The 25,563-nt window shown below is 39.2% G+C and overlaps 1 protein-coding gene across 6 annotated transcripts in view; it reads left to right on the forward strand.

Annotated features, from left to right (window-relative positions):
- The window catches only part of DNAJC6 (DnaJ heat shock protein family (Hsp40) member C6), a 138,833-nt gene that overhangs the window by 37,334 nt on the left and 75,936 nt on the right, over nucleotides 1-25,563 (forward strand). For 2 of the 6 annotated variants that reach the window (XM_072820634.1, XM_072820635.1), the window contains exon 2: nucleotides 7,547-7,812. The exons of 3 other annotated variants lie outside the window; for them this stretch is intronic. In XM_072820634.1, the coding sequence (XP_072676735.1) occupies nucleotides 7,617-7,812 (196 nt within the window). In that variant the 5' untranslated portion in view covers nucleotides 7,547-7,616. Of the gene's footprint in view, nucleotides 1-7,546; nucleotides 7,813-8,228; nucleotides 8,247-25,563 lie in introns of those variants that run through there. One more of the 6 variants, XM_072820640.1, reaches the window with a different exon arrangement.

Here is a 25,563-nt window from a genome sequence, read left to right on the forward strand (position 1 = left end):
AGGCAGATGCCCAACCGCTGAGCCACCCAGGTGTCCCTTCTGTGTAGATTTGTACCTGACTTTGGGGAACTAATTACCACATGAATATTTTCAGTTTGTTATTCCCAATATTGAAAGCAGTTGAACACAGGGCCAGTTTATGGTAGTCTGTCAGAGTCTGTCCATTTGAAAAGCTGGTTTCCTTGCTTATAAAATGACAAATGAAAGAGACATGTGCTTCCATGAGTTACTCTTGAAATGGTAATGTAGGTGTAACATCGTTAAACCATGAGCATGTCCTTGAAAAGTCAAGGGTAAGTTGAATGTTCACAAATGGAACAGCATTTTAAATGAGCTTACTAAAGAAACCCATGGTGAATTTTTCTGTAAGCTAAAGATGGCTTCTGAAATAACTTTTTTTGCATTTTCATTCAATTAGATACTGAACATCTATTACTTGGCAGGCACTATGGTAGGCCTGGTAAATATGATGAATGTTGTCTTTACCAGAGTTGCTCAAAATACCTGAATTATAAATAGACAAATAATATTCTCAGATTAACAAGTAGTCAAATAATAAAATTTGTTTCATCAATTCTAAGACAATTTTTAATATATTAACATTTATGTATCTGTACGCATCTTATTTTTTTTAAAGATTTTATTTATTTATTTGAAAGAGAGCAAGAGAGCACAAGCAGAGAGAGTGGCAGAGGGAGAGGGAGAAGCAGGCTCTCCCCTGAACAGGGAGCCTGATGTGGAGCTCGATCCCAGGACCCTGGGATCATGACCTGAGCTTAAGGCAGATGCTTAACCTACTAAGCCACCTGGACACTCCTAATCATCTTAAAATTGAGAATACTCCATGTATATATATCATCAGTAGTATATTTTTCTTGATGCTGTGACTAAAAATGTATGATTTCTTAGATTTGATGAAATGCAGCATTTGAGCAGGGCTTTAGTGTTTATTATGTGCTCTCATGGACCTTATTTCATTTGATTCTATGAGGTAGAACAAGTATCTCCTCAACTTTATTGAGAGGGAATGTGGCTTTGGGTGGGAAACAGGGAAAAGATAGAAAACTTGCATGTGGCAGGCCAGAACTCAAACACAGTTGTATTTTTTCCCAAAGCTAGTGGTTTTTCCACCATGCCTTGATGTCTTTGTAATCTGCATACATACATATTTATACACATACACAACAGGGGCCAAGCTTCTCTGAAAGCTGGGGGGCTTGCATTTAATGAATATAAAGATTATTTTTCCTTCTAGTGATTAAAATTAGGCCAAAGAGTAGACAAGTATCAATTTTCAAGAGCACAACATAAAAAGTCCTCTAAGCCAGATAGTTACAAAACAAGATTGCCTATTGGGAATCCATATAAATTAAAACCTTTTAGGTTTCTCTGAACAGAACCTACCACCTGGGGAGTAAAGCAAGGGTAATTCCCATAAAGTGCCCAAACTATTTTTCACTGGCCACGCTTAGGTCACATCCAAGAAATGACCCACATGTCATACAGCATTCATGTTGACCACTGGAATTGCCTCCTCAGGCTGCTGAAGTAGACAAAGTATAATTGGAAAGATGTGATTTTAAATACTAAATGACAGCTAGCTGTATGAGCTTAGGCAAGTTATTTAACCTCTCCTAGTGTGCCTCACAAAAGGGGTTGTGTCTTCATGGGGTTGTTGAGAAGATGACAGTTAAGGTAGGTAAGGTACCTGGCAAATGGAAAGTAAACTAATGGCAGTTTTTTGTTTTTTTTTTTTATTTTTTATTTTTTTATGACTGTTAGAGATTCAAGGAGGCACATGTTTTGGGATATTGAGTTACCTTAAAAAATATGCCCTGCCTGGAAAATTTGTCTCATCTTGTGGGAAACCCAACACTCCGCCAGGCACTGGGAACAGACAAGCTCATTTCTAAGGAAATATTGTAGGAATAGTTGAGGTTTTCCTTTGCTAAATATTATCAGCTCACTCTGTTTTTCCAGCACATTCCCTCATGTCTCTTGTGTATTGCTCTATGTGCAACTCTTGACAGCTGCCACTACTTAAGTATGTGCTCTCTAGTAAAACCTTGATTGACTGGGACTTAGAACTGAAGTACTTAAATGGTCATAGTTTTTCCCTCTGGGCTTCCTTTGGAGAAGGAAGGAAATGACAACTCAAGTTTTGAGAAGGATAGAAAAATTTGAGAACTAGAGGGAATGCTGTAATCCAACACCTTCAATTTTACTGCTAAGAAGAGAATGATTATCAAGGCCACTCTGCTGATTAATAATCGAGTCAGGAGAGGATTCCAGCCTGTTGCTCTTTCTTTTGGATGGTGGCCTAAAGATGTGGCTTTTGGCATCTGTCTTGGTGTTGTTATTCCTCCAGTTTTGGCCACTACACCAGAGGTCTCAAATTCAAATGCCTGCAAGGGTTGACTGACAAGGAATGAGTGGAGTAGGTTGGATGTTTCATATGGGAAAGTGGTGGTGAACTATGCCACTCAAGTTGGAGCCTCTGAACCTTCTGTGGAGATATTTAAGTTTACAATTAAAAGAAAAAGTACAGGGAGCCCCTGGGTGGCTCAGTAGGTTCAGTGTCTGCCTTTGGCTCAGGTCATGATCTTGGGGTCCTGGGATTGAGCCCCACATCAGGCTTCCTGCTCAGCAGGGAGTCTTCTTCTTCCTCTGCCTCTTCTCCTCCCTCTGTGCTTGCTCTCTCTCCCTCTCAAATAAATAAATAAAAGTCTTTTTTAAAAAAGTACAGGGCAGACAAAACAAGTTTGGGGGCCAGATATGGCCTGTTTGTCCCCAGTTTGAGCACTTCACATTGTCTATATCCATAGACTTTTCTTCAGTAAGGACATAATCTAAATTATGTACCTGAGGCATGTTGCCAAAGAAAGTTTCAGTGCTATTCATTGATTTATATTAAAGCATAAAATCGAAGAAGTGCATTTTAGAAACCCGATCATACATAATAATTTTTGCCTTTTGTGACAGAGAGAACAGAGCAATTCTGTTTTCATTTATTGTCTGGTTAGCCAGAACTCTTTGTTGTCCAGTTATGTATCCGAGTGAGTTCAGATGTCACAATGTGTAGGACATTCACAATTGGGAACCCTAGGACCTCTTGGTACTGGAGACTTTGCTATACATAGACGTTCAAACATTTGTAACTTGTACTTGTAAGAAATACATTGATGTCATTATTGAGGAGAAATACACGCGCACTTTCACCACACAATCTCAATAGTTCAGGAAACAATATCTTACCAGATGCCAAAAACTGATGTTTTCTGACCTAGTTCATTTATATTAAAATAATGGTTATGAGGGATGCCTAGGTGGTTTAGTGCCCGCCTTTGGCCCAGGGCATGATCCTGGAGTCCTGGGATCGAGTCCCAAGTCGGGCTCCCTGCATGGAGCCTGCTTCTCCCTCTGTCTATGTCTCTGCCTCTTTCTGTGTCTCTCATGAGTAAATAAATAAAATCTTTAAAAATAAAATAAAATAATGGTTATGAATTTCTAATTTTATTTTATAATCTAATAGTAGACCACAACATAGTTTTTTAAAAAAATCACTAGACTAGGTGATTATTAATACATTTTATTTACTTATTTATTTATTTATTTATTTATTTATTCAGTAGATATTTACTCGATGTCTCATGAGTGTACGGTGCTCTTTTGGGTATCAGGAGGGATATAGACATGAGCAAAATACGGATTTTTGTTCTCAAGGAGTCTAAAATCTAATAAGAGATGTATGAAATATGTAAAACCTCAAGGCAGAACAATCACTCTACATTATACATAATGCTTTTATATTATACATCATCATAATAAATTTCTTAAGTTAGGCAGGACAGATTTTAGCCTAATTTACAGATAGGAAATTACATGAAAAAATGTTACTTTCCTTCTAAAAATACTAGAACAATAGTGGTAACTATTTGTTAAGCATTTACTATATGTTAGGTACTGATTTAATTTTCACTTACAGCCTTATTCTGATGGTACTATTCTTTTTTTTCTTTTATTAAGATTTTATTTATTTATTTATTCATGAAGGACAGAGAGAGAAAGAGGCAGAGACACAGGCAGAGGGAGAAGCAGGCTCCATGGCAGAAGCGCCCCCCCCCGCCCCACCATGTGGGACTTGATTTGATCCCAGGACTCTGGGATCACTCCCTGAGCCAAAGGCAGACACCCAACTGCTGAGCCACCCAGGCGTCCCTGGTGGTACTATTATGCTCATTTTACAAAGGAGAAAAGTGAGGCAGAGAAGTCAAGTAACTTGCCTAAGGTCATAGAGCTAAAAGGGTCTGCGGAAATAGGGTTCAGTCCTAGGAAATATCATTCCAGAACCTGAGTTTTAACCGCTGTGTTATAGTTCCTGGAAATTAAAAAGCACAGATCATAATCCAGATGGGTCATGGCATTTATTCATCTTCTCCTACCCCGCACCACAAAAATAGTGTGACATCTGTTGTGATGGGAGAGTATTTTGGGGGTGGAAGGGATGGGTAGGAATAGAGCCTGAACATTCCTCAGTGTGAGTAACCTTTGCCAAGTTTAGAAGTGACTGAAGTCAGCAATTGAAAAGGCAAAGGGAAAGAATACTCTCCCCCAAAGAGGGCACCTAATCCTTTGGCTCTGCTCTGTGATGTAGTATTCTTGAAATAAAGTAAATTGGAAAAAACAGGATAGTTTAGCTCTGAATGTTCACCTTGGATCTTACCAGTGCCCTTTGTTAGGCACGGATACTCATTCAGAATCACAAAGACAAATTTCTACTAGTATAGTACTGGAAAAAAATACTTATCCTTTATTGAGCATCTTCCACGGGAAGAACTAGGACTATTGGGCACTGAGGATAGAATTGTGCACAAGCCAGCCCAATCATAGTAATAACAGTGAATATTCATTAAATACTTATTCTCTATGTGTTAGGTACTAATTTAATTCTTCAACTATATATAATGATGGTATTTTTATTATGCTCTATTGTATAGAGTAGAAAAGTAAGATCATCATGGATAAGTGAACTTATTATGAATGTGATCTTTAGGATAAGAAAAACAATGTTAGTGTCAGAATTCGTATATATTCCAATTTAAGCTCCAAACTATTTTTTAGACTATTGTATGTTAAAACAGCTATTGTGTTTTCTACCTTTTTGTGTTCTTGTGTGTGTGTGTTCTTTATATCCTTAATTTTGTAAGGTCATGAATAGTTATTCTGATTAATTTTAATTATGTTAAATTAAGTGTAAAGAAAAAAATTAAATGGCCTCTTTAGCCCATTCAAGTTTTTCTTTAAATTTGCAAACTGGGGAGATAGATATTAAAAAATATAAAGGCATATGTTTCATCTTAATTTCTTCCAGCAATATGTCTGCAGCTCTGAAAACAGTTGAATGAAAATAACTGAAAGCACTCTTTTTGAAAATAATAATTTTCAATTTTGAAAAATGGTCATCTCTGAATTCTCTTAATCCAGTGATTATAAATCCAGAATTTGCCGAGGCACATGATGGACACTAGGCATTTACTCTCTCTGTGCCTCAGTAATGAATTAAAAGAGAAGGAAAAATGCAGAAAAGGATTATTTAAAATGTTATTTGAAAATATTTACTAGACTTTACAGAGTACAGTTTCAGTCAAGTACCTAAAAATCACTCAATCTGACAGATTTGGAAAATTGAAAGTATAAAATTTGTGTTTAAAATTGTATTACAGTTTTAACTGCTATCCCTCAAGTTGTTTGATCTTGTTATAAATAAGCATTAACTGCGATTTATGATTTGGGTCAGGTTACATCTTCAGTGAACGAATTGAGGTCTTCCCAGAGGGGAGACTAGCATTCTTGGCCTCTACTGATTCATCCTCTTCCTATAAGAATTTGCGTTTGAGTGATCCTTGAATAGGCAAATGTCTCTCAATCCAACTTATTTTACATAGACCGGTATAGAGCTAGAATTTCCTGGAAACTCTTTGGGTCCCAAGTGATTTGGACCCAATCCTATTAGATGCTGTTGTTTGATTTTGTGTTCTTAAGTGATCAAAATGACACCGAGAAAGCCATGAAAGGCGAAAAGAGAGAAATGCTGGCTTTGTGTATGGGCTTAAGCAAATTTTACATATGTGAACTTTTTTCTTGCTGATGCGTGATGAAACTCTGCCAAATGACTTTTGAAAAGCTCCTCACATAGTCATTCCAAATCCTAATAGGGAAAAGGACCATTTAAAAACCACAATTTCACTCGAAATGATAAAAATGAGGGATAGATACTTCTGCATGCTTTTTATATCAAGTGAAAATGAACATTTGATAATTGCATTTTGAGACTTAGAGTTATGTCCAGTGTTTGCAAGTCTTGAAATATCCAATGTTGGGGTTCTCTTTAAGAATAAGAAGGCAAAATCATGAATATAAAATTAGGTACACAGTCTTGAAAGGGACTTCTCTGCCAGAAAGGGGCTCTGGCCCTTCAGCTTGATTACCTTGGTGATTAATTCTCCTCTGATAATGAGTGACTGCTTTCTTTGTTTTCTCAAAATTATGAAAGAAAAAGGGGGAGGAGCCAGAGAATGGAAAGAAAAATCCTCGTCTCCTAACCATCCATCCCTTCAAGCCAACTGAGTGGTATAGTCCTTTTTCCAGGTCCCAAGGTAAATGATGTCAGAACTGAAATTGCACCTGATTCAATCTCTTCCCCGGGGTCACCCTCCCCAATTATTGGTTCATAGTTACTGAAACAGTCCTATCTACTCATTAGGTGGAATGGTCTCCTACTTAGAATAGCCAGCTCTTGGGGATTATTCCCCTTCTGGTTTGAAAGAAATTGCTGTTCCTTTCTGCCCTAGCATAGGTTTAACATGTGTTCTTTTTCTATTCAGTTAAGTTACAAGTCAGCCCTCCAGGACGGTAACCGTCGGGGTGGCTTTGACTTGCCGAATCTTCCAGCAAATATAGGCTAAGTTATACAAAATGGGCGTGTCTGGATTTTACCAAGAGACCCCCCCCCCCCACCGTCCCCAAAGCTTACGAAGCAGAGACACCCAGCCTCTTTCTTCTTTACGTGACGCGCGAAAATACTCTCTGCTCGGGTCGTAGTAGTCCCCTCCCCCTCCCACCACGCCCCATTTACCGCCCCCCCTCCCCCCCTCCCGCTCCAGAATCTCCCCTCCCTCACTCCCTCTCTTTTCTTCCCTCCCCGTGGGCCAGCCGCGCTTGGAGCTGCCCTGCTGCGCGGCGGGGCGACGCGGCGACACCTATAGGATTGCTTCCGGGCATTCCTCAGCCTGCGGGTGGCTGGCCCGGGGCTGGGAGCTCCGCAGGGCCCGCTCGCCCTCCCGCCCGCGCCCTCTTTTTCTCTCTGGGTCGCGCCGGGTGCCCAGAGCTGCGCTCTGCCCAGGGCGGTGGCTCCGCCGCTCGCCCCGCACAGCTCCTCTCCGCTAGCTGCTCCCTCTTTCCCTCCTCTTTGCGTCATGTCGGACACTTGATGGTTTTTTTTTTTTTTCTTTTTTTCTTTTTTTTCTTTTTTTATTTCCTCCTTTAGCCCTTTCCACCTTCCACCCCCCCCTTCGTTTCCCAGGTTGATATTTTTTCCCTGGTCTCTGGGCTTGCCCATGAGTCTCCTCGGGAGCTACCGGAAAAAGACCAGCAACGATGGTTATGAATCCTTGCAGCTGGTGGACAGTAACCGGGACTTAAGTGCGGGGAGCGGCGCGGGTGGCGGCAAGCAGAGAGTGAACGCCGGGGCGGCAGCCGCGCGGAGTCCCGCCCAGCAGTCTCAAGACCGCGCCAGCACCATGGACAGCTCAGGTAGCGCTGGCGGCGGGGTGCGCCCAGCTGGACTCCGCCGGGTCCTCCCGAGGCTTCCTACTCCACTAGCCCGACCCCCCCCCGCCCCCCACCTTGGCCTGGGAGGGGCCGGGATGGAGCGAAGGCATCTAATACCACCAGGGTGTTGCGTCTCTAATTTCTCTAGTTCAAGGAGCTAGGAAACGTTAGATCAGTCCTGAGGCCCAGGGACGTAGCGAGCGCCTCTTAATCTCGCTGGGCTGCTGAATACACTAGCTGGGGGCGGGGAGAGGAGGCGAAAGGGGAGGGAAGGAGTGGACGCGAGAAGGGAGCGGGTGGCGCGAGGAGCCGCTGGGAAGGAGGGCAGGGAGAGGCAGCTGCTTTCACTACCCAGCTGGATGAGGGGGAGAGGTGAAGGAGCCAAGTGCGTTGCTTGTTTTTGCAGCCTGCGGACGGTATTTATTCTAATTATTATCCTCGTAATGCTGATGTTGTTTGCAATTCTGTAAAGACGTGCCTCTTTCCAACTCCGGCTGTCGGCTAGGGTTAATGCTGTTACCTTTCCTCAGCAATTTTTACCTTGAGCGAATTTTTATCTAGAAGTCTTTTACATAGCATTTATGATTTGTTCAATGAAATTTATTTCATCTGCTATTGGCTTTGGTCTTATCATTATCTTTTTTGCATTGAGTGTATTAGTGTTTCATAAACTTTGCATAGAAGGAACACGAAAAAGCCTCTAAACTTTGTATCTGGGCTTGCAGCCTTTTTTTTTTTTTTGTTTGTTTTTTTTTATAAAGCGTTTTAACAAGTTGGATTTCTCTCTGTTGGAATGCTCTTTTAGCCATATCCATAGCAAAAGAGTTATTTAATATATGTATGTTGGACCAGGGGTATTATCATAGCTGTTTGCTCACCTTTTCAAGGAACCAGGATCAGAGGGTTGTTTACATAAAGATAATCTATAATTGAAGGCTCAGTGGTTTGTTCCACATTGGTGACTTTAATATACTGGACAACTTAGGACTCCAAAGGAAAGATTCATGTTGGGTTGTTTGGGAAGGAATGAAAGCAAACTGAATTTAATTCCTGTGCATTGCAAATAAATGCTTTTTTCTTTTAATTGTGTAATGGCTCTTCCTGGACTACCACTTCCTATTTTCCTGACCCCATAAGTGGGGTAAAATATTGTCTACAGATGTTCAAGTGTCCTGGCCTGAAAACATGTTTTACCCATACAAGTTCTTACTGAAGTTGAATAAGGTGTTGGTAGAGTGTTTTCTCAGGACCATCCTAAATTAAAGTTAAAATTACCTGAGGGATTCTTGGTTCTAACAGCTTTGGTATTGATATTGTACATAAGTATCTGATTTATGATTTTCTAAATCTGTGATAAAGTCCAAAGCATCTTTTGACTGGATGTGATTGCCTTTAAATCTTAAAAAAAAAAAAAAAAAAAAAAAAGATTCATCCATTCCAAATGATGCCACTATAATCCTTTCTGGAACATAGTGGGCATGTACACAAATAACTGAAATGGAATAAACAATTTCCAAACGAGTGAGGAGGAGCCCCACCTTTAGGAAATGAAAGAAATATGAAATTTTGTATTTTTTCACTTTTCATAAGAATTAAGATTGGAATTTGTTTTTATTTTTTTATTTTTTTAATTTTTTAAGAATATTTTATTTATTTATTCATGATAGAGAGAGAGAGGGAGAGGCAGAGGCAGAAACACAGGCAGAGAGAGATGCAGGCTCCATGCAGAGAGCCCGACGTGGGACTTGATCCCAGGACCCCAGGATCGCGCCCTGGGCCAAAGGCAGGCGCCAAACTGCTGAACCACCCAGGGATTCCCCCTGGAATTTGTTTTTAAAGTATATTACATTCTAGCATAAATTCAACACCTATTTCCTGAGTCCATTATGTGTCAGGTACTGTGCTAAGCACTGTGGGGAATATAATAGTGAATGGCCTTTAGGGGACTGTCGTTTAATGGGAGCAGTAACAAACACAGGGCAGCCTGTAGTAAGTTTGGATTTTTGAGGATTGTCTTTTTCACCAAATCAGACTTTTCCAGTAGGTTTAGGGAAGAATGAATTGAATTGATAAGCCATTGTAATGGGAAAACATTTTTATTAAGAATATTGTTATCTCTAAAGCATCGTTGTTAGGAATTGATTCTTCAGCTTGATCAAACTAGCCCCGTATGAAGAAGTTGCAGGGACTCTTCCTTTTGCCGGTTTCTCTTTCTGGTTAGGGAAATGTTGTGGCTTCATTATGGCAGTACTATGTATCTTATGACTTTTGATGCATATTTGCAATTGAGAACACAGTCTGGGATGATGATGTTTGTTTGGTTTGGATGAGCAGTTGGGCCCTGAGAACAGGGTTTCTTTCAGTGGGGAGCAAGTTTCATTGACCAGTGCAACTATACCTATCTTGTCTAATTATAGTTTCTTTCTTCTAAGATCCTCAAAGAGTGGCCTCATGAAATGTAAATGTATCCATTTGTTTAAGATATTTAATTAAGCTCATGGATCATTTCTAAAGCAGCAGTGATCCGCTCATTTATTTAATTCGTTGTACTGTGATGTGCAGGACAGGAAAGGTAGTTCATAGGGATCTAATAGAAATGTTTATGAATGGAAAATATGTCTAGAGGACTTAAAAATAAGTCTAGAGGATTTAAAGCTTAGTTTTAACAATACCTTAAACTTGTATAGCTATTTATAATAAATGGTACATATGGACACTTACCTTATTTCATTTCCCCAGAAGTCTGTTAGGCAGGTGATGTGGCATGTCTGTGCCTAGAGACTTGATATCAAACATCTGGGGTACTGTTACTACTTATAAAACCTAGGAAAATTTTAAGCCTGTTCCCCCATTTATAAAAGGAGAATCATGATAGTTGTTCTTACAATAGAGCTTTTAGTTTGAGGCTTAAAACAACATGAGGATATGTTTGCAATTTTCCTTTATTTTGCTGTGTCCTTAAATTAGATGAGGAAATCTGTTCTTAGAGATGGTAGGAGACTTGTTCAAGGTAAAATAGCTACTTAGTGACAGCCAGATTCAGGTTTTCTGACTTTAAGGTCTAAGTTTTTCTCCACTGAACTAAACTGTCTTTCTGTATAGATAAATATCAACTGATTATTGAAAAGGAACCAATATTATGTCCTTGGATTTTCCCTCTGTTTTTGGATGAAAGAGTGACAGATGTTCAGAGAAGTTTAATGACTTTCTAAGTCAACAGACTCTGGATTGGTAGATTTCAGAGCAGCCCCCAAGTCAGATGTGTCTTCCAGAGCTCTCTGCCTGCCTTGGCTCACTTTCTCTTCATTTAAATTATTCTCTAGCAGAGATTGCCATTCAAAGGTCATGCTCTCATCTCCAGATGGCACTGTAGCTATCCCAATTCATTAGCTCAGGAACCCCGTATTTATCTTGTGTGCGTTTCACCTACCATGGAAATTAGAATCTACAAACATAGAACTCCCAGTCTTGAGTCACTAAAGTGTTCCAACATTAGGCTTTACTTACCAAATTCATAATGGCAAGCCACAAAACAGTAGTCCAATTAAAATCCATTTCCAGATTTTAATGGGATTTAAAAGTATAGGATAATGAGGAATGCTAAAATACTTCCCTGTTTAGTATAAATCTGATTGAAAGCAAAAATTACCTTTAACAAATCCAATTCTAGGTGGTGTTTTTTTTTTTATTTTTAAAGAGACACACAGAGAGAGGCAGAGACACAGGCAGAGGGAGAAGCAGGCTCCCTGCAAGGAGCCTGATATGGGACTCCATCCCAGATCCCAGGATCACACCCTGAGCCAAAGGCAGATGCTCAAGCACTGAGCCAGCCAGGTATCTCTCTAGGTGGTGTTTAAACACAGCATCTGTATTTTGAATCAGGCTATACCATTATGAAGTATTTATTTGGATAACTTCATATTGTATTGAGATATTATAAGCATAAATATGCTAGTATTTCTTTTTTAGGAATACCTGCCCATTTAAGGGTTTTGGAGGTTGAAGGTAAAGCTGATATACTAACTTAATTAGTGTGTGGTGAAAGTTTGAATGTTTCTAGGTAGCCATTTAAGGATGCATCCAAGGTCAAATGCTTGGAGACTGCCCAGTTGCATAGACTTGGAAGAGGAATTTCGTTCTTTCTTTTTTCTTTCTTTCTTTCTTTCTTTCTTTCTTTCTTTCTTTCTTTCTTCTTTCTTTCTTCTTTTTTTCTTTATTTTCTTTTTTCTTTCTTTCTTTCTTTCTTTCTTTCTTTCTTTCTTTCTTTCTTTCTTTCTTCTTTCTTTTGATTTATTTATTTTAGACAGAGAGAGTCTGAGAGTGTGTGAGGGCAGGGGGTGGGGGACAGGCAGAGGGAGAGGGAGAGAGAGTCTCAGGCATACTCCATGTTGAGTGAAGAGGTTGTTGTGGGGCTCCATCTCCAGATCCTCAGATCACGACCCTGAGATCAAAACCCTGAGATTGTAACCGGAGCTAAAACCCAGAGTTGGAGGCTTAACTGACTATGCCACGCAGGTATCCCAGAAGAAAAATCTTTTGAACCAAGTTTCAGAAAGATGACCATGTAGTCTATGATATACACCTTCTATGATGGAGCTACCACTGCTTTTTGAGGCTGTACCTTTGGATTGTTCTCATCAGCCCAAAGTTCTTTCTTTTTATTTAGGCCTTTTGGCTGTCTAGGTACAAAATAAATCTAATTCTTTGTCCACATGGCTACCCTTTGAAAATTAGGAAACAGATCCTGTTCCTCCTCTTACTACAGTTTTCTTCTTTTCTAGGCTAAATCTATATCTATAGCTATACATAAATATATGTATGTAAATTTATATTTACATGTTTATTTAGATATATATCTGGGTATCTTTAGATATCTGGATATATTGGATAGATATATAATAATATATATTATAGACAGATATATAGATGTATAATAATATATGTAATATTTAGATACATTTTTATTTTATTTAATAAGGTTTTAAAATTAATTTTTATTATAGAAGTTCTTATCATAAAAGTTTTCCATGCTCTTGTTAAGAAAGAGTTAAAGATTACAGAAAAAAATACAATGGAAAATATACCTTCCCTCTTCCTTGATTCTTTGTCTCCGCAATTACCTCTATTGAAAGTGTGTATCAACATATATATATATATATATATATATATATATATATTATATGTGTGTATACATAAGATTAAAATAATAGAATATAAAGTTACAACCCTGTATATTTATATACATTGTTCAGTAATGCTTAAAGATAAAAATTGTTACAATTTTTTTATTGTAGCAATGATTACAATCCAGGCCACCTGCCAGAGACTGTACATAGGATATCTTATTTAACCCTCATAAGAGTTCTTTAAGGTAGGTGATAGTTAATTTTTTCTTATAGTTGAATATACCAGGCACAGAGAGGTTAGGCAAGTTGTCTGAGGTTACACAGGCTCTACTTATTCAACATTGAGTAAAATGTCATAGAGAAATGCCCATAGGGTTGCAAGCGAAGAATTTAGTGGTAAATGTTTCTATTTGTTTCTTTCTCTATGGTAAGGAAAAATAGGAGTGTCTGAGGTAACTGAAATGAATGTAGTTGTTTTTTCAGCTTGAATCTTGTAAATAAGACATTGCTGTTGAATTAAATATAACATAAAAAATTTTTAAATGCTAGAAAAAAAAGAAGGCAGAGAAAAAGCAGTATTGAGTAAGACTGATTAAATCCTTATATGACACTGAGAGAACAATATTGGTACTGCTTTATAACTTTATGGAACAGTATCTTGCCAATGAAAATGAGTCCACACTCTTCTCAGGATTAAGTCCAGAAATGGGCTTTATCTTTTTTTTTTTTTAAAGATTTTATTTATTTATTCATGAGAGACACACAGAAAGAGAGAGAGGCAGAGACACAGGCAGAGGGAGAAGCAGGCCCCATGCAGGGAGCCCAATGTGGGACTTGATCCAGGGACTCCAGGATCACACCCTGAGCCAAAGGCAGATGCTCAACCAATGAGCCACCCAGGCGTCCCAGAAATGGACTTTATCTTAACTGGACATCAGAAGTCTATCATGGTACCTCTGCAAGCCAGGCCAGTAGAACTTCTTAGTGTGTCTCCACTGGGAGGTCCTCATCCCCCCACCTCCATCTCTATGCTTTTGTACACACTGCGCTCTCAGGGTAGGCCAACTTTTCCCATAGCCATCTAGATGTCTACTTTTCCAGGTTAGCTCCTACTCATTTTTCAGCTCCTTAAACCCTGTAGACTGCATGAGATGGCCATTCTCCATATTCCTTCCCCAGCTAGTATGTTCCTGCCTTAGCAATCATCACATTAGATTGGGATATGTTGCCTGGCCTATCTCTCCCTCTAGACTATGAGTAAAGTTCAGAGCAGGGCTGTGTCTTACTCACCTTTGTATCCTTGTCACTGCTCGGCATTTGTTAGGAGCCTGATAAATACTCATTGAATGAATAAAAGCATGAACTGATTTTGAATTTTTAAAAAGGGCATTTTTAATGAAATGTATGCATCCAAACTATAAAATAAACATACAACTAGATTTTAATAGAAACGAGGCCAGACTTGATAGCAATGAAACTGCTGGCAGAAAGCTAGATCAACTCAAAAATGAGCATTTTTCATATGCAAAGACACTAGAGGGGAGAGAAAGATAATTAATACACAGTCCCAGACCCCTAAGAGCTTTCTAATGTGGAAATGTAAAAAAATAATAGCTTACCAAAAGACTGCTTTCTTGACAAAAAAAAAAAAGCAACCTATTGTAGTATTCATCATCAAGATAATTTTTTAGCAGAAAAGAACACTAAATGTATACAAATTTTTAAAATAAACTAACAATAGATTACTTTTCTCTGTAGATTTGTGTGTTCATCAATATTATGAGGTTGGAATCTTAGCTATTTTCGGGTTTAATATTAAAAATTTTATCACTTTTGGCCATCTGCAATTGTATGTAAGCATTATGATATCCTTTTATAACCTGTATTCTCCATTTTGAACTCCTTTTGTAGAGAGTCTATAATTTCGAAGTGGAGTAATGAATCCTGGAGTTTAAATTGTACATTTCCTCATTGGCAAAACTTTGTAACTCAGGAAGAAACTAAATCATAATTATTGTCTACTTAAACAACATCTCTTGACATTTACTTAGAAGCATTTTTAAAAGAGTTTATTTATTTGTTCATGAGAAACACACAGAGAGAGGCAGAGACATAGCTGAGGGAGAAGCAGGCTCCCTGTGGGGAGCCTGATGTGGTACTCGATCCCAGGACCCTGGGATCATGACCTGAGCTAAAGGCATCTCATTGTCTCAACCACTGAGCCACCCAGGTGCCCCTGCTTAGAAGCTTTTGACAGAGCAACTCAATGTCTGTGTAATAAGTCCTTCATGGTCTAAGGAATTAGGAAATTTCATGACATATGCCAAGAGATCTGGCAATTTCTACTTCTTAAAATTGCTTCACCTGACATGTCTTAGGCCATAGCCTGGACCCAAAGTATTTTTTTCTTTCAATAATGCATCAAAGCATAATTTAAAAAGGCACTAGGGATTAAAATTAAAATTCAGTTGTGTGTGATGTTGAGAATGCAAATAACCCTACAAATGAAGGAATTAGATGGTCCAGGGCTTGCTATTCATTTTGGGTTTGCACATGCAGAAAATTATTTTTGGCACATTGAAGTGTAGTACTCTACCTGGTGGCTGGTGAGTTTGCTTGGCATGTGTTATAAGCCACTTCCTGATTTTAGAAATATTATGCTGTGAAAGAAGTACACATCAGAATTAGGTATATTTGGCACAGGGCAGGGTGAAAAAGTGGTATTATTAGTGGTATAATAATAGACATGTAAAGTGCTATGGAGTGCAGAAGCAGGAGGCATAATTTCAACCAGGGGGACTAGGGGAGACCACAGTGGAAAGGGCCATTTGAATAGAAAGTCAGTAGGTAGACAAGGAAAGGAAACCTGTTTTGGGCTGGGCTGAGAGCTAAGGTGCAGTGGCATCATCATATATGCATGGGGTATTGAGAGATTTGCATTTAGGCCTGGAAGCTGGAGCCCATATGGATTGGAAGTGCTATCATGGATGGTGCTGGGAAGACAGATTGAACCCAGATCAGGGTAAGTGTGTTGAGAAGATTGGACTTCATTCTGTAGGCAGTGTGAGGGTCCTGAAGATTTGGGAGAGGGGCTGAGGCAGGGCTGACTTACTCATAGGCATGGCACCTAGGGATCACAACAATTTTAAGGCTGACAAACGTGTTTTAATTTTGATTTCTTTTAAAAACCAGAATAAAATAAATGAGTCTAACCTTAAGGAATTAAGGAATTCGTCATCATACCAATGCAGTAAAAAATAATTTTTTTAAATGGGGAATGAACACACAAAAGCAAAACTACCTAGGGCCCATAGAAGTCCCACTGCAGTTCCAGAGAGAAGAATGTAATGTGTGAATACTGGAAATTCTTTGCAGCTGCATAAAAGGTGGATCCCATCTGTGGTTCCCCACTGTGTCTTGGCTGCATCAGATTTACCTGAGATGCAGGTTGAAAACAGATTCCTGGACCCCAGGGATTTATGATTTACTAAGGGAGGGGATGTATTGACAGGGAGAGAGCCTGACCCTGATGGACAGGGAGAAGAAATACATGTCCGTTAAGTTAATGACCTGAGAAATAATGACAGCCCCTCCAGGGTAGTGCTACTGAACTGTGGAAGAAAGAGGAAAGCATTGCACAAAAGACTGGACAGACTGACAGCTGACTGGATGTGGGGTGGGAGGTATAGGGGAAGCTAGAGGTGTCTAGCCTGATAGAAGAAGAGGTAGTATTTTCATTCTTGGCCAGAAGTGGAAAATGTGACCAATTGGTTTTCTATGCTACAGATGCACCATGAACATACTAGTGAAAGGGCTGAAAATGCTGTCAGGTTGGCACAAGGTTTCACCAGGTTTTCAGCTTTTTGATAGACTGCCCACGAGGCTGTGCAGATCTCCAGGGCAGTGCTGTGGAGGAGGGAAGAGGCAGGAGCAGGGTCTGTGCTTGCCTAGGGGAGGAGTAAGGTAATCAGTGGAAATGCTAGAACTGAAATTCTACGGCACTGGGCTGAGTGGCTGGAGGCCAGGATGGTGTAAAGTAGCCAGCCTGCCCTTATGCCTGTTCTCACAAGGCAAGCCCTAGGCTCTGGGTCCTTCCTTGCCCGCTGATGGGGAAATAGGAAGAAAGCTCAAACACCAGAGAAACCTGGAAGATGATTATTGAAGCAGGAATTCTTAGTCTCTATGGAAACAGACAAGTGCCTGAAAAAACACCCTGACCACAGAAATCCTCAAGGACTGCGTTGTGCCAGCGTTTGGCCACTTGAGCATCACAGCTGAATGGTATTTCTCTTCACTACTTATTCTTCCTTCACTTTCTCCCTCTTCTATAGTCCTTCCCCATATTCTCTTCCTTCTGCCTCCTTCCCCTCCATCTTCAGCTTCCTTGTCCTCTTCTCTCCTCTTCCCCTGTCCTACCAGCATCTTCTCACTTTTTCCCTAGTTAGTGAATCAGCATATTTGCAAAAGTTGGAACCCCATGCTGTAGGAGGGCATGTGGATGACTTTAGTTTGGGGGTATGAGTGTGGGGGTGTATGTGTGTGACTTAGCTCCCAGGCTGCTGTGTGTGGTCCAGTGGGTGTGAACACTGGTGTCACTTTCCAATTTGGGTAATTGCATCTGACCTACCTAAAATTTCACTTGCTGTTTCAATTAGCCAAGTGTTCCGCACCGTGACTTGGTGATGAGAGGTTTCATAAGCCTCCATCCCAGAGGTAGCTGCATTTCATTCAGATGAAGGAAAGAATTTCACTTACTAATTTGCAGCAAGGGAGTACAAGAGAATAGCACACCATTTCCCTCTCCCTGTCTCTCCTACCTCCTCCCTGCAGGAAGGCAGATCTTTTTCTTCCCTCCCTCTGTTGCTAAAGCCCAGATAAATGGCCCTATTTTCAACCCTTCCAAGTCCAAATTTGTGGATGCTATTGGATAGTGGGGATATTAGGGAATCATGAGTCAGAAACCCCAGATGTAAGCTTTGACCTTGGGCAGGTAATTCAAATGAGAAAAATCATATTGGCCCTTCCTGTTTCACAGGCAAGGGAAAATGTGGGACTGTGGATGAAAACACTTTGTAGTTGGTAAATTCTGCATTCATTCATTTCATGAATGTCTCATGATTGCCTATTGTGTGCTGGCACAGTTCTAGCCACAGTGATACAGTGGAGGATAAGACAGATAAGACTTGGGTGCTTATGAGCTTACATTGTAGCTCACAAGATATGCCATAAACCAGTAAACAAGGATAAAGGATTATATGGTATGCTAAATGCCACGGAGGGACTAGAGTGAGGGAGAGAATAGCTCAAGGTGGTGGTGGGGAGGAGGGAAGCCTAATTTACAGAGCACAATCAGGAAGGGCCTTTCCAAGGAGATAGCATTTGAGCTGACATCCAAAGAAACAGAAGCAAACAGGAAAAAATAAGAAAGCAAGCTGTAGTATGTAGCGCATTTTAAGTACTAGGTTCAGCAAATACAAAGACCTAATTAGAAGAGGGGCCAAGCTCTGTGAAAAGATATGTAATTGTTACAACCAGCACTTAGTGAGCCAGGAGGGAAGGGGGGCAAATGAAGTCTGAGTTGTGTTTTTAAAAGATCATTTTGGCTGCTTGCATCAAGTAAGAATTTGAGGTGGCTTCATAGCTTCATAGGCATTCGAGACCATAGACAGGATGTATATCCCAGAGATGACATCAGTAACTACACTGTTCAACACTAATGGTCGGCCTTTTTTTTTCAAGTTCAAATGATAATATTCTCATAGCATCTTAGTGTTGGCAACATGCTTTTCTATACCCTATCACACTTAGTTTTTAGAATGTCCCAGGGAAATCGGTGGCATTAACAATGTTTTAGAGGTGAGAAGCTCTGTAGAGGTCAGTGAGCTGATATGCAGTTAAGCCAGCAGCAGGCTCCAGGTCTTCTAACATACTAGAGCATAACACATTTGCAGAGGAGGAGAGCTGAGGTCTTGGCCAAGATGTATCAGCTACTTTAAAAGGAGACAAGCTGGAGGGATAGAACAGTAAAATTGGGTATTAACTGCTAAAGAAATTGGCTTAGGTTGCCTTGAAATGTATAGCAGCATTTCACTTTAATTATTGGTCTTAAAATCCAGCCACTAAATCCCCTAACATGATAGGAGCCTGGCTTTGTCTCTCAGTGTGCCAGGAGAGAACTGTCTCCATTATGCTTCATTGGCACACAGATCCTGGGAGGCTTTCACACACTGTCTTGTTTTGTGAGCATTTGCAATTATAACAGAAGACAGTTCTATATCATATGTTGCTTTGTTTTCAAGCTATTGCATGAGAGCAGGGCTTCTTGTCTCTTAGAAAGCAAAACCAAACCAAAACAAGAACGCTGTTTTTTGCTTACAGCAGAATACATATTTATGAAGAGAAAATATAAAATAATTTAGTAAGTGGTATAAAAATAAAATTTCATTTCCTTTCTCTCCAACTTTTAGTTTTACCCTACAGATATAATTAATATCAATTGTTTCTTGTATGTATGTACAGAATTTTCTATGCATTTACAAGCTTATACACAACCACATAGACACATACAGATTCCTGCATACTGACATATGTGTATGTACATATTCATATATGATAAATACCTGTGTATCCTGAGATCCTTCTGTACATGCTATTATATAACTTGATTCTTATTTAACACCAAGTCTTGGATAATGTTATACATTCTTACCTAGTGAGGTACCTTATTTTTTCTAATGACTGCTTTGAATTCCACTGTTCTAATTTTTCTATTGATAGGCAGCAAATATCTTTGAGTATGAATTTATGTATTATATATGTGGTATGCCATAGGGTCAATTCTTAGAACGAGTTGCTAGGAGAAAGAGCATAGTCACATCACATTATGATAGATCTGCTAGATTTCTTTCTAAAGAGCCTTGTACCAACTTAAATTTCTGCTAACGATATATGTGACTACTTATTTTCCCAGGCTCTTATTAAAGTTGATGTTGTTACCAAATTGCTAAATTTTTGGCAGTCTCATAAGTGAGAAATAGTGGTAATGGTTTACTTGAAACTGGCATTACGTTTTGATACTTCCATGCGTTATTTTTGTTGTTGGAAGTGGGTTTTTTTTTTTTTTAAGATTTTATTTATTTATTTGAGAGAGAGAGAGAGGAAGTGTACGTGCAAGAGAGCATGAGTGAGGGGAAGGGGCAGAGCGAGAGGGAGAAGCAGACTCCTGGCTGAGCAGGGAGCCTGATGCAGGGTTTGATCCAAGGGCTTTGAGATCATGACCTGAGTGGAAGGCAGACTCCTAACTGATTGAGCCCCTCAGGTGCACCAGAAATGGGTTTTAATTGCTTTTTATTACATAGGTAATACATATTTAGGGCAAAACAGTTTAGAAAATGTAGAAAAGCACAAAGGGAAAAATAACTGATAAACTTGTTTTCTGTAGATGACTATTATTGACATTATGAAATACATACTTTTGTCTCTTATCTGTGCATAAGTATGAATGAAATGACTGCGTTACCTTCTTTGCTCTTTGTTGATTGTGGCCACTAAGGTTTTCTTGTGAAATACAGCAATACAGAAGTGGGGAGTACATGGGAACGGTAGCCAGTGGTTGTTCAGATTCAAATTTTGATACCATTGACTAACTTTGTGAACTTGGGCAAGACATTTTACTCCTCTGAGCCCCTCTGCAGAACAGATAATGTCTTTCTTATCAGATTGTTGAGAAAAGCAAATGAGATAAGGTTCAGAAAAGTACCTAGTGCATTCCCTGCTCTAGAGTTGCTACTTGCCTAATGTTGGCTGTATCAAGAGGTTGACATGAAGTAAGACCATATTGGCAATATTTAATTATCCTGAGGTTTCTTTAAGGCAGATCATATTTCTCTCTTCATTTTACAAGGTTCTGAGCAATTTCTTCATTATATTCATACCGGGATTGTTCATAAGCTTTGGGTAATTTGTGGTCACCATATAGTCCTCATAAATGTGTAGGATATCTATTATTACAACTCTTGGTTGAGGCAATTAGCAGGCTTGATACATGGTGGGGTGCTCAGAATAGCCCGGTTTAAGGAGAATTTTGAGGGTGGAGGATGAAGTGAGGAGCTAACTAACAACGAAAGGAAATTACCATTTATGTTCTAAGTATAAGTAAGCATTGCTTATTTTTTCTTTTTCTTTTCTTTTCTCCCCACCCCCCTCCAGTGTTTCCACAAAAGCTAATTCATGTAAAGCAGTGGTTCCCTACTTTATACCCCCTCTCTCTATGGGACATTTGGCATGTCTAGAGACATTTTTATTTGTTGCAGTTGCAAGGATGGATGATGGGTTGTCATTGGCTTCTAGTGGGTAGAGGTCAGAGTGCTGCTAAACATCCTGTAATGCACAGGACAACTCTCCACAACAAGGACTTATTTGACTCAAAATGTCAGTAGTGCAAAGGTTGAGAAACCCTTATACAAAAGGAATAGATATATTGAGTATGAATTGAAGATGGCGAATTTGGTGAAGTATGTGTCCATGGACCCATCAGGTCTGGTCAGTACTACAAATTAAACTATATCTAAAATGAATTCTTTCTGACTGCAGGGGGGTTGTCCCTTGCTTTTCAGAAAGATGGCATAGAAAAGATGTAAGCTGTGAAATAGTTCTGTTTGTTTGTTTAGGGCTATTCTCTAAAGGCCACTGAAGTGTTAGAGAGTTCAAGTTCCTGTCTCAGTTTTCTCAGAATCCAAGGTAGACTTCTTTTGTTCCATCAAGCATTTATTCATCCTGCAGACACTATTAATAGTGACCATTAGCCTAAGTACTGTGCTCTGAGATAAAAAGAAAAAGAAACAAAAGCCATGCTATTTGCCCTGAAGGAGCTTGGAAGTGGTATTATGGGTAAGGACTCAGATCTGGATCTGTGTTTCCTCTCTTCCTGCCCCTGCCATTTGTAAGACATTGGATTTGGGTCCTCAATTTAGGTTGAAGTGAAGAATATCTAGCTCATGCGATTGTTACAATGATTAAAATATTGACAAGCCGAATATTTCTTTTTTTAAGCCGAGTATTTAGAACAGTGTCTAGCTCAATAAAATTTTAGTTGGTTTTATTATTTTTATTTCACTACTATTACTGGAATCCTGGAGCTTTATAGATTATCTAGTTTAGGATTTTCAAATTTGATTAGTACTAGATTCCTTTTCTCAATAAAGCCTTATCCAGACTCCCAATATATGAATTACATGAAAACAGAGGACTCTTGTTAAAGTAAGGATGGGAAAAAAAAATAAAGTAAGGATGGGAGCCTGGGATACTGCTTTCTTGGGACCACTCACCTCTCTTTCCTAATTGCCAAACATGAGGCTATGGAGAATCCACTTTAACAACCCCAGTCTCAAACAGTTCACTCATTTTAAGAGCAAGGAAACTGAAGCCCAGAGAGAGGAAGTGATTTAAATGGGGCATTAGGCAAGTACATGAATAACTCTAATGTACATGTGTCAAGCACAGAAATGATAGTCCTTTTTTTTTTTTAAGATTTTATTTCTTTATCTGAGAGAGAGAGAGACAGAGAGAGCTCACGAGCAGGGGAGAGGGTCAGAGGGAGAAGCAGATTCCCCACTGAGCAGAGAGCCTAATTGGAGGGTGGGGTTGGATCCCTGGACTCCAGGACCATGACCTGAGCTGAAGGCAGATGCTTAACTGACTGAGCCACCCAGGCACCCTGGAAACAATGTTCTAAGAGGGAGTTCAGAGAGGGCAGAGACAGATTCCTTGGCTAGGTTGCATTTAGGATCAGCCTGAAGAATGAACAGGATTTTAAAATTCTAGATAAAGTGGAAAAGAATATTTCAGAGGAAGAAATAGAATAAAAAAAATGATGGAAGAAAAAGCATTGGCGTTCTTACCCATGTTTGTAAATTATCTTTGGTTGCAAGTAAAAAAAAGCTTATTTCAAAATATTTTAATTGAAAACTGAAGGAAGGGAGTTGTAAAATCACAGTGTACCTCCTGGGTGCCAAGGCTAGGGAATGGAACTCGGCTTCATTTGGGCCTGGAACACCAGAGCTGAGAGCCTTCTGGCGGCCTCTGTCTTTCTTGTGCTTCATGGTTCTTGTTTTATCCTCTCCTCTGCATTTGCTGCATCCTTCATTCTCTCTATAGAACAGCTTTCCTGTCTTTGTGTGCATGGCTTCCCCGAACGTGACAAATTTGCATGTCACACATTCAAGCCACCCATCTGCATGGATCATTTGTCTCCAAATCTCAAACTCTAAATTCCAAGAGGAGAGAATCTATTGGCCTAAGAGATATTACTTGTGTACCTCTCATCCAGTAGTTGTAGCCAGAATGACGTGCAAAACTTATCATGTCAACACAGTTGGCAAAGCCCTACTCAAGGATGAAAAAGGAACAGAACTGACCCTCCAGTTGTTCCTTTAATGTAAGTGCAGACAGACATCTATGTTGCTGTACCTAAGTACGAGGTGGTTAATATGGGCAAGAAGTAAGTGAGTGAGAAGTGAGTGAGTAAGTGAGAAGACAAAGGCTTCTCTAAAGAGGGACAATAGTGCTGACTCTAAGGTGTAGGGAGGATGTCCTCAGGTGGGGAAGGATAAGGGAGGATCTTCTAAAGAGGAATAGACTAGCAACAAGGAGGAACAGTGAATGTTTGAGTAGCCGTGAGCAGCTGAGTACTTAATGTGCCAGTAACTTCAGTCACTCATTCAGACAATGAATATTTATTGAGGGCTTGCAAGGAGGAAGGTATGTTTATGGATGAAGAAATAAAAATTAGAATAGTTCAGCTGCTTCCTCAATGTCATAGAGAATGGGAATGTGAACCATATCTAGCATGTACCAAAGTCTTAAAAACTTTTTTCCTCTTTAACTTCGTCATTTATGCTTTTTTCTACCTGATTCTACAAGGTCAAAAATTACTTAGAGCAAGGTCGGTGGCTCATGTTTTGTTTTTTTTTTCTCAACAGCCTTTGAAATTGTGCCTTGTCCTTACTTCCTAAAGTGAGAATAGGCACATAGTTTTCATAACTATAAAATGATTTATGTGTGTTTGTTTTAGAGGGATTGTTTGGGCAGGTGATTTCTAAAATGCTTGGTAATTCTAACATTTTAGTATTTAGAGACTTGTTCTGTTTCATCTCAGTAAAGTTGGCAGTCAGTTAGATTTAATTTATTATAGAATTACTTATAATAGGAGAAATTTTAAAACACCCTAAGATGTTTCAAATAAAGGAATTGGTTCAGGTAATTATGATATGCCTATATGGTATTAATTACTAAGTAGCCATGAAAAAATAATTGTTTAAGGAATTTTTTACTATAACGGGAATATCTTTGAAATAGAAAGATATGTGGAATAAACAAAGAATAAACTATGCTGAATTAAACTATATAAACATGTATATATTTATATATACATATAGGAAAATCATTGTAAAAGGTAAAAAGGTAAAGGTAAAAATGTAAGGTAAAAATGAAAGAACTAGATCAAAATATTGCAACAGGATATTTGAGTCATAGAGTACCTGCATTTCCAACACTTTATTTTCTGTGTGTTTTGCTAAAGTTTCAATAATAAATTCATATTTCATAACTACAGTTTTATATAACTATATTCTTTTTCTGTTGCTACTTTCTTAACTGCAATTTGTATTGAAATAATTATGGATTCACATGCAGTTCTAAGAAACAAATACAGGGAGATCCTTGTAAATGATGAGCTTTTCTCAGTGACAGTATTTTACAGAACTATAGTGTAATATCACAGCTAAGATATTGACATGGATACATCCCACCTCATATTTCCCTGGGCCATGTGTTTGTGTGTGTGCACATTCTGTGCTATTTATCATGGATTTATGAATCAAATACCACGGTCAAGATACTACTGCACAGTTCCAACAGCATAGGGAGCCCTCATGCTGCCCTTTCATAACCAAGTCACACCCACCCACCATTACTCTCTTAGAAATGTAACTAAATCAGGGCACCTTGGTGGCTTACTGGTTGAGCGTCTGCCTTCAGCTCAGGTCGTGATCCCAGGGTGCTGGGATTGAGTCCCACATCCGGCTCCCTGCAGGGAGCCTGCTTCTCCCTCTGCTTGTGTCTCTGCTTATCTTTCTGTGTCTCTCATGAATAAATAAATAAAATCTTTTTAGAAAAGAAATGTAACTAAATCACACGTGTAGGGCATTTATTTTATTTTGCTTTTTCATCCGAAGCCATAATTGTAGAACCTAATTATCTTAAAGTGGAACAATTAGTAGAATGTAGGAATTTTAGAGGGGAAGTGGGAAAGTTCTTATGATTTTCCACCCTCCTTTGAATACATCATCAGCTTGAGCTCTCTTTCTACCTTTTGTTCTCAGTAATTTCTGTCTTGAGTTAGCTATCATTTTCTTTTTTTACAGACTTTATTTATTTGTTCATGAGAGACACACAGAGAGAGGCAGAGACACAGGCCTTGATTATACTCTGTGTTTAATTCTTTGTGACACTTTTACTATATTATAATTGCTTGTAGATAACCAATAACGGATGGGTGGATAAGGTCTGGATGAGAGCTCTTTCTCAGTTTCTGATGAACCTCCAACTC

The sequence above is a fragment of the Canis lupus genome, chromosome 3 (genome assembly GCF_048164855.1).
Source record: "Canis lupus baileyi chromosome 3, mCanLup2.hap1, whole genome shotgun sequence".
NCBI lineage: Eukaryota > Metazoa > Chordata > Mammalia > Carnivora > Canidae > Canis > Canis lupus.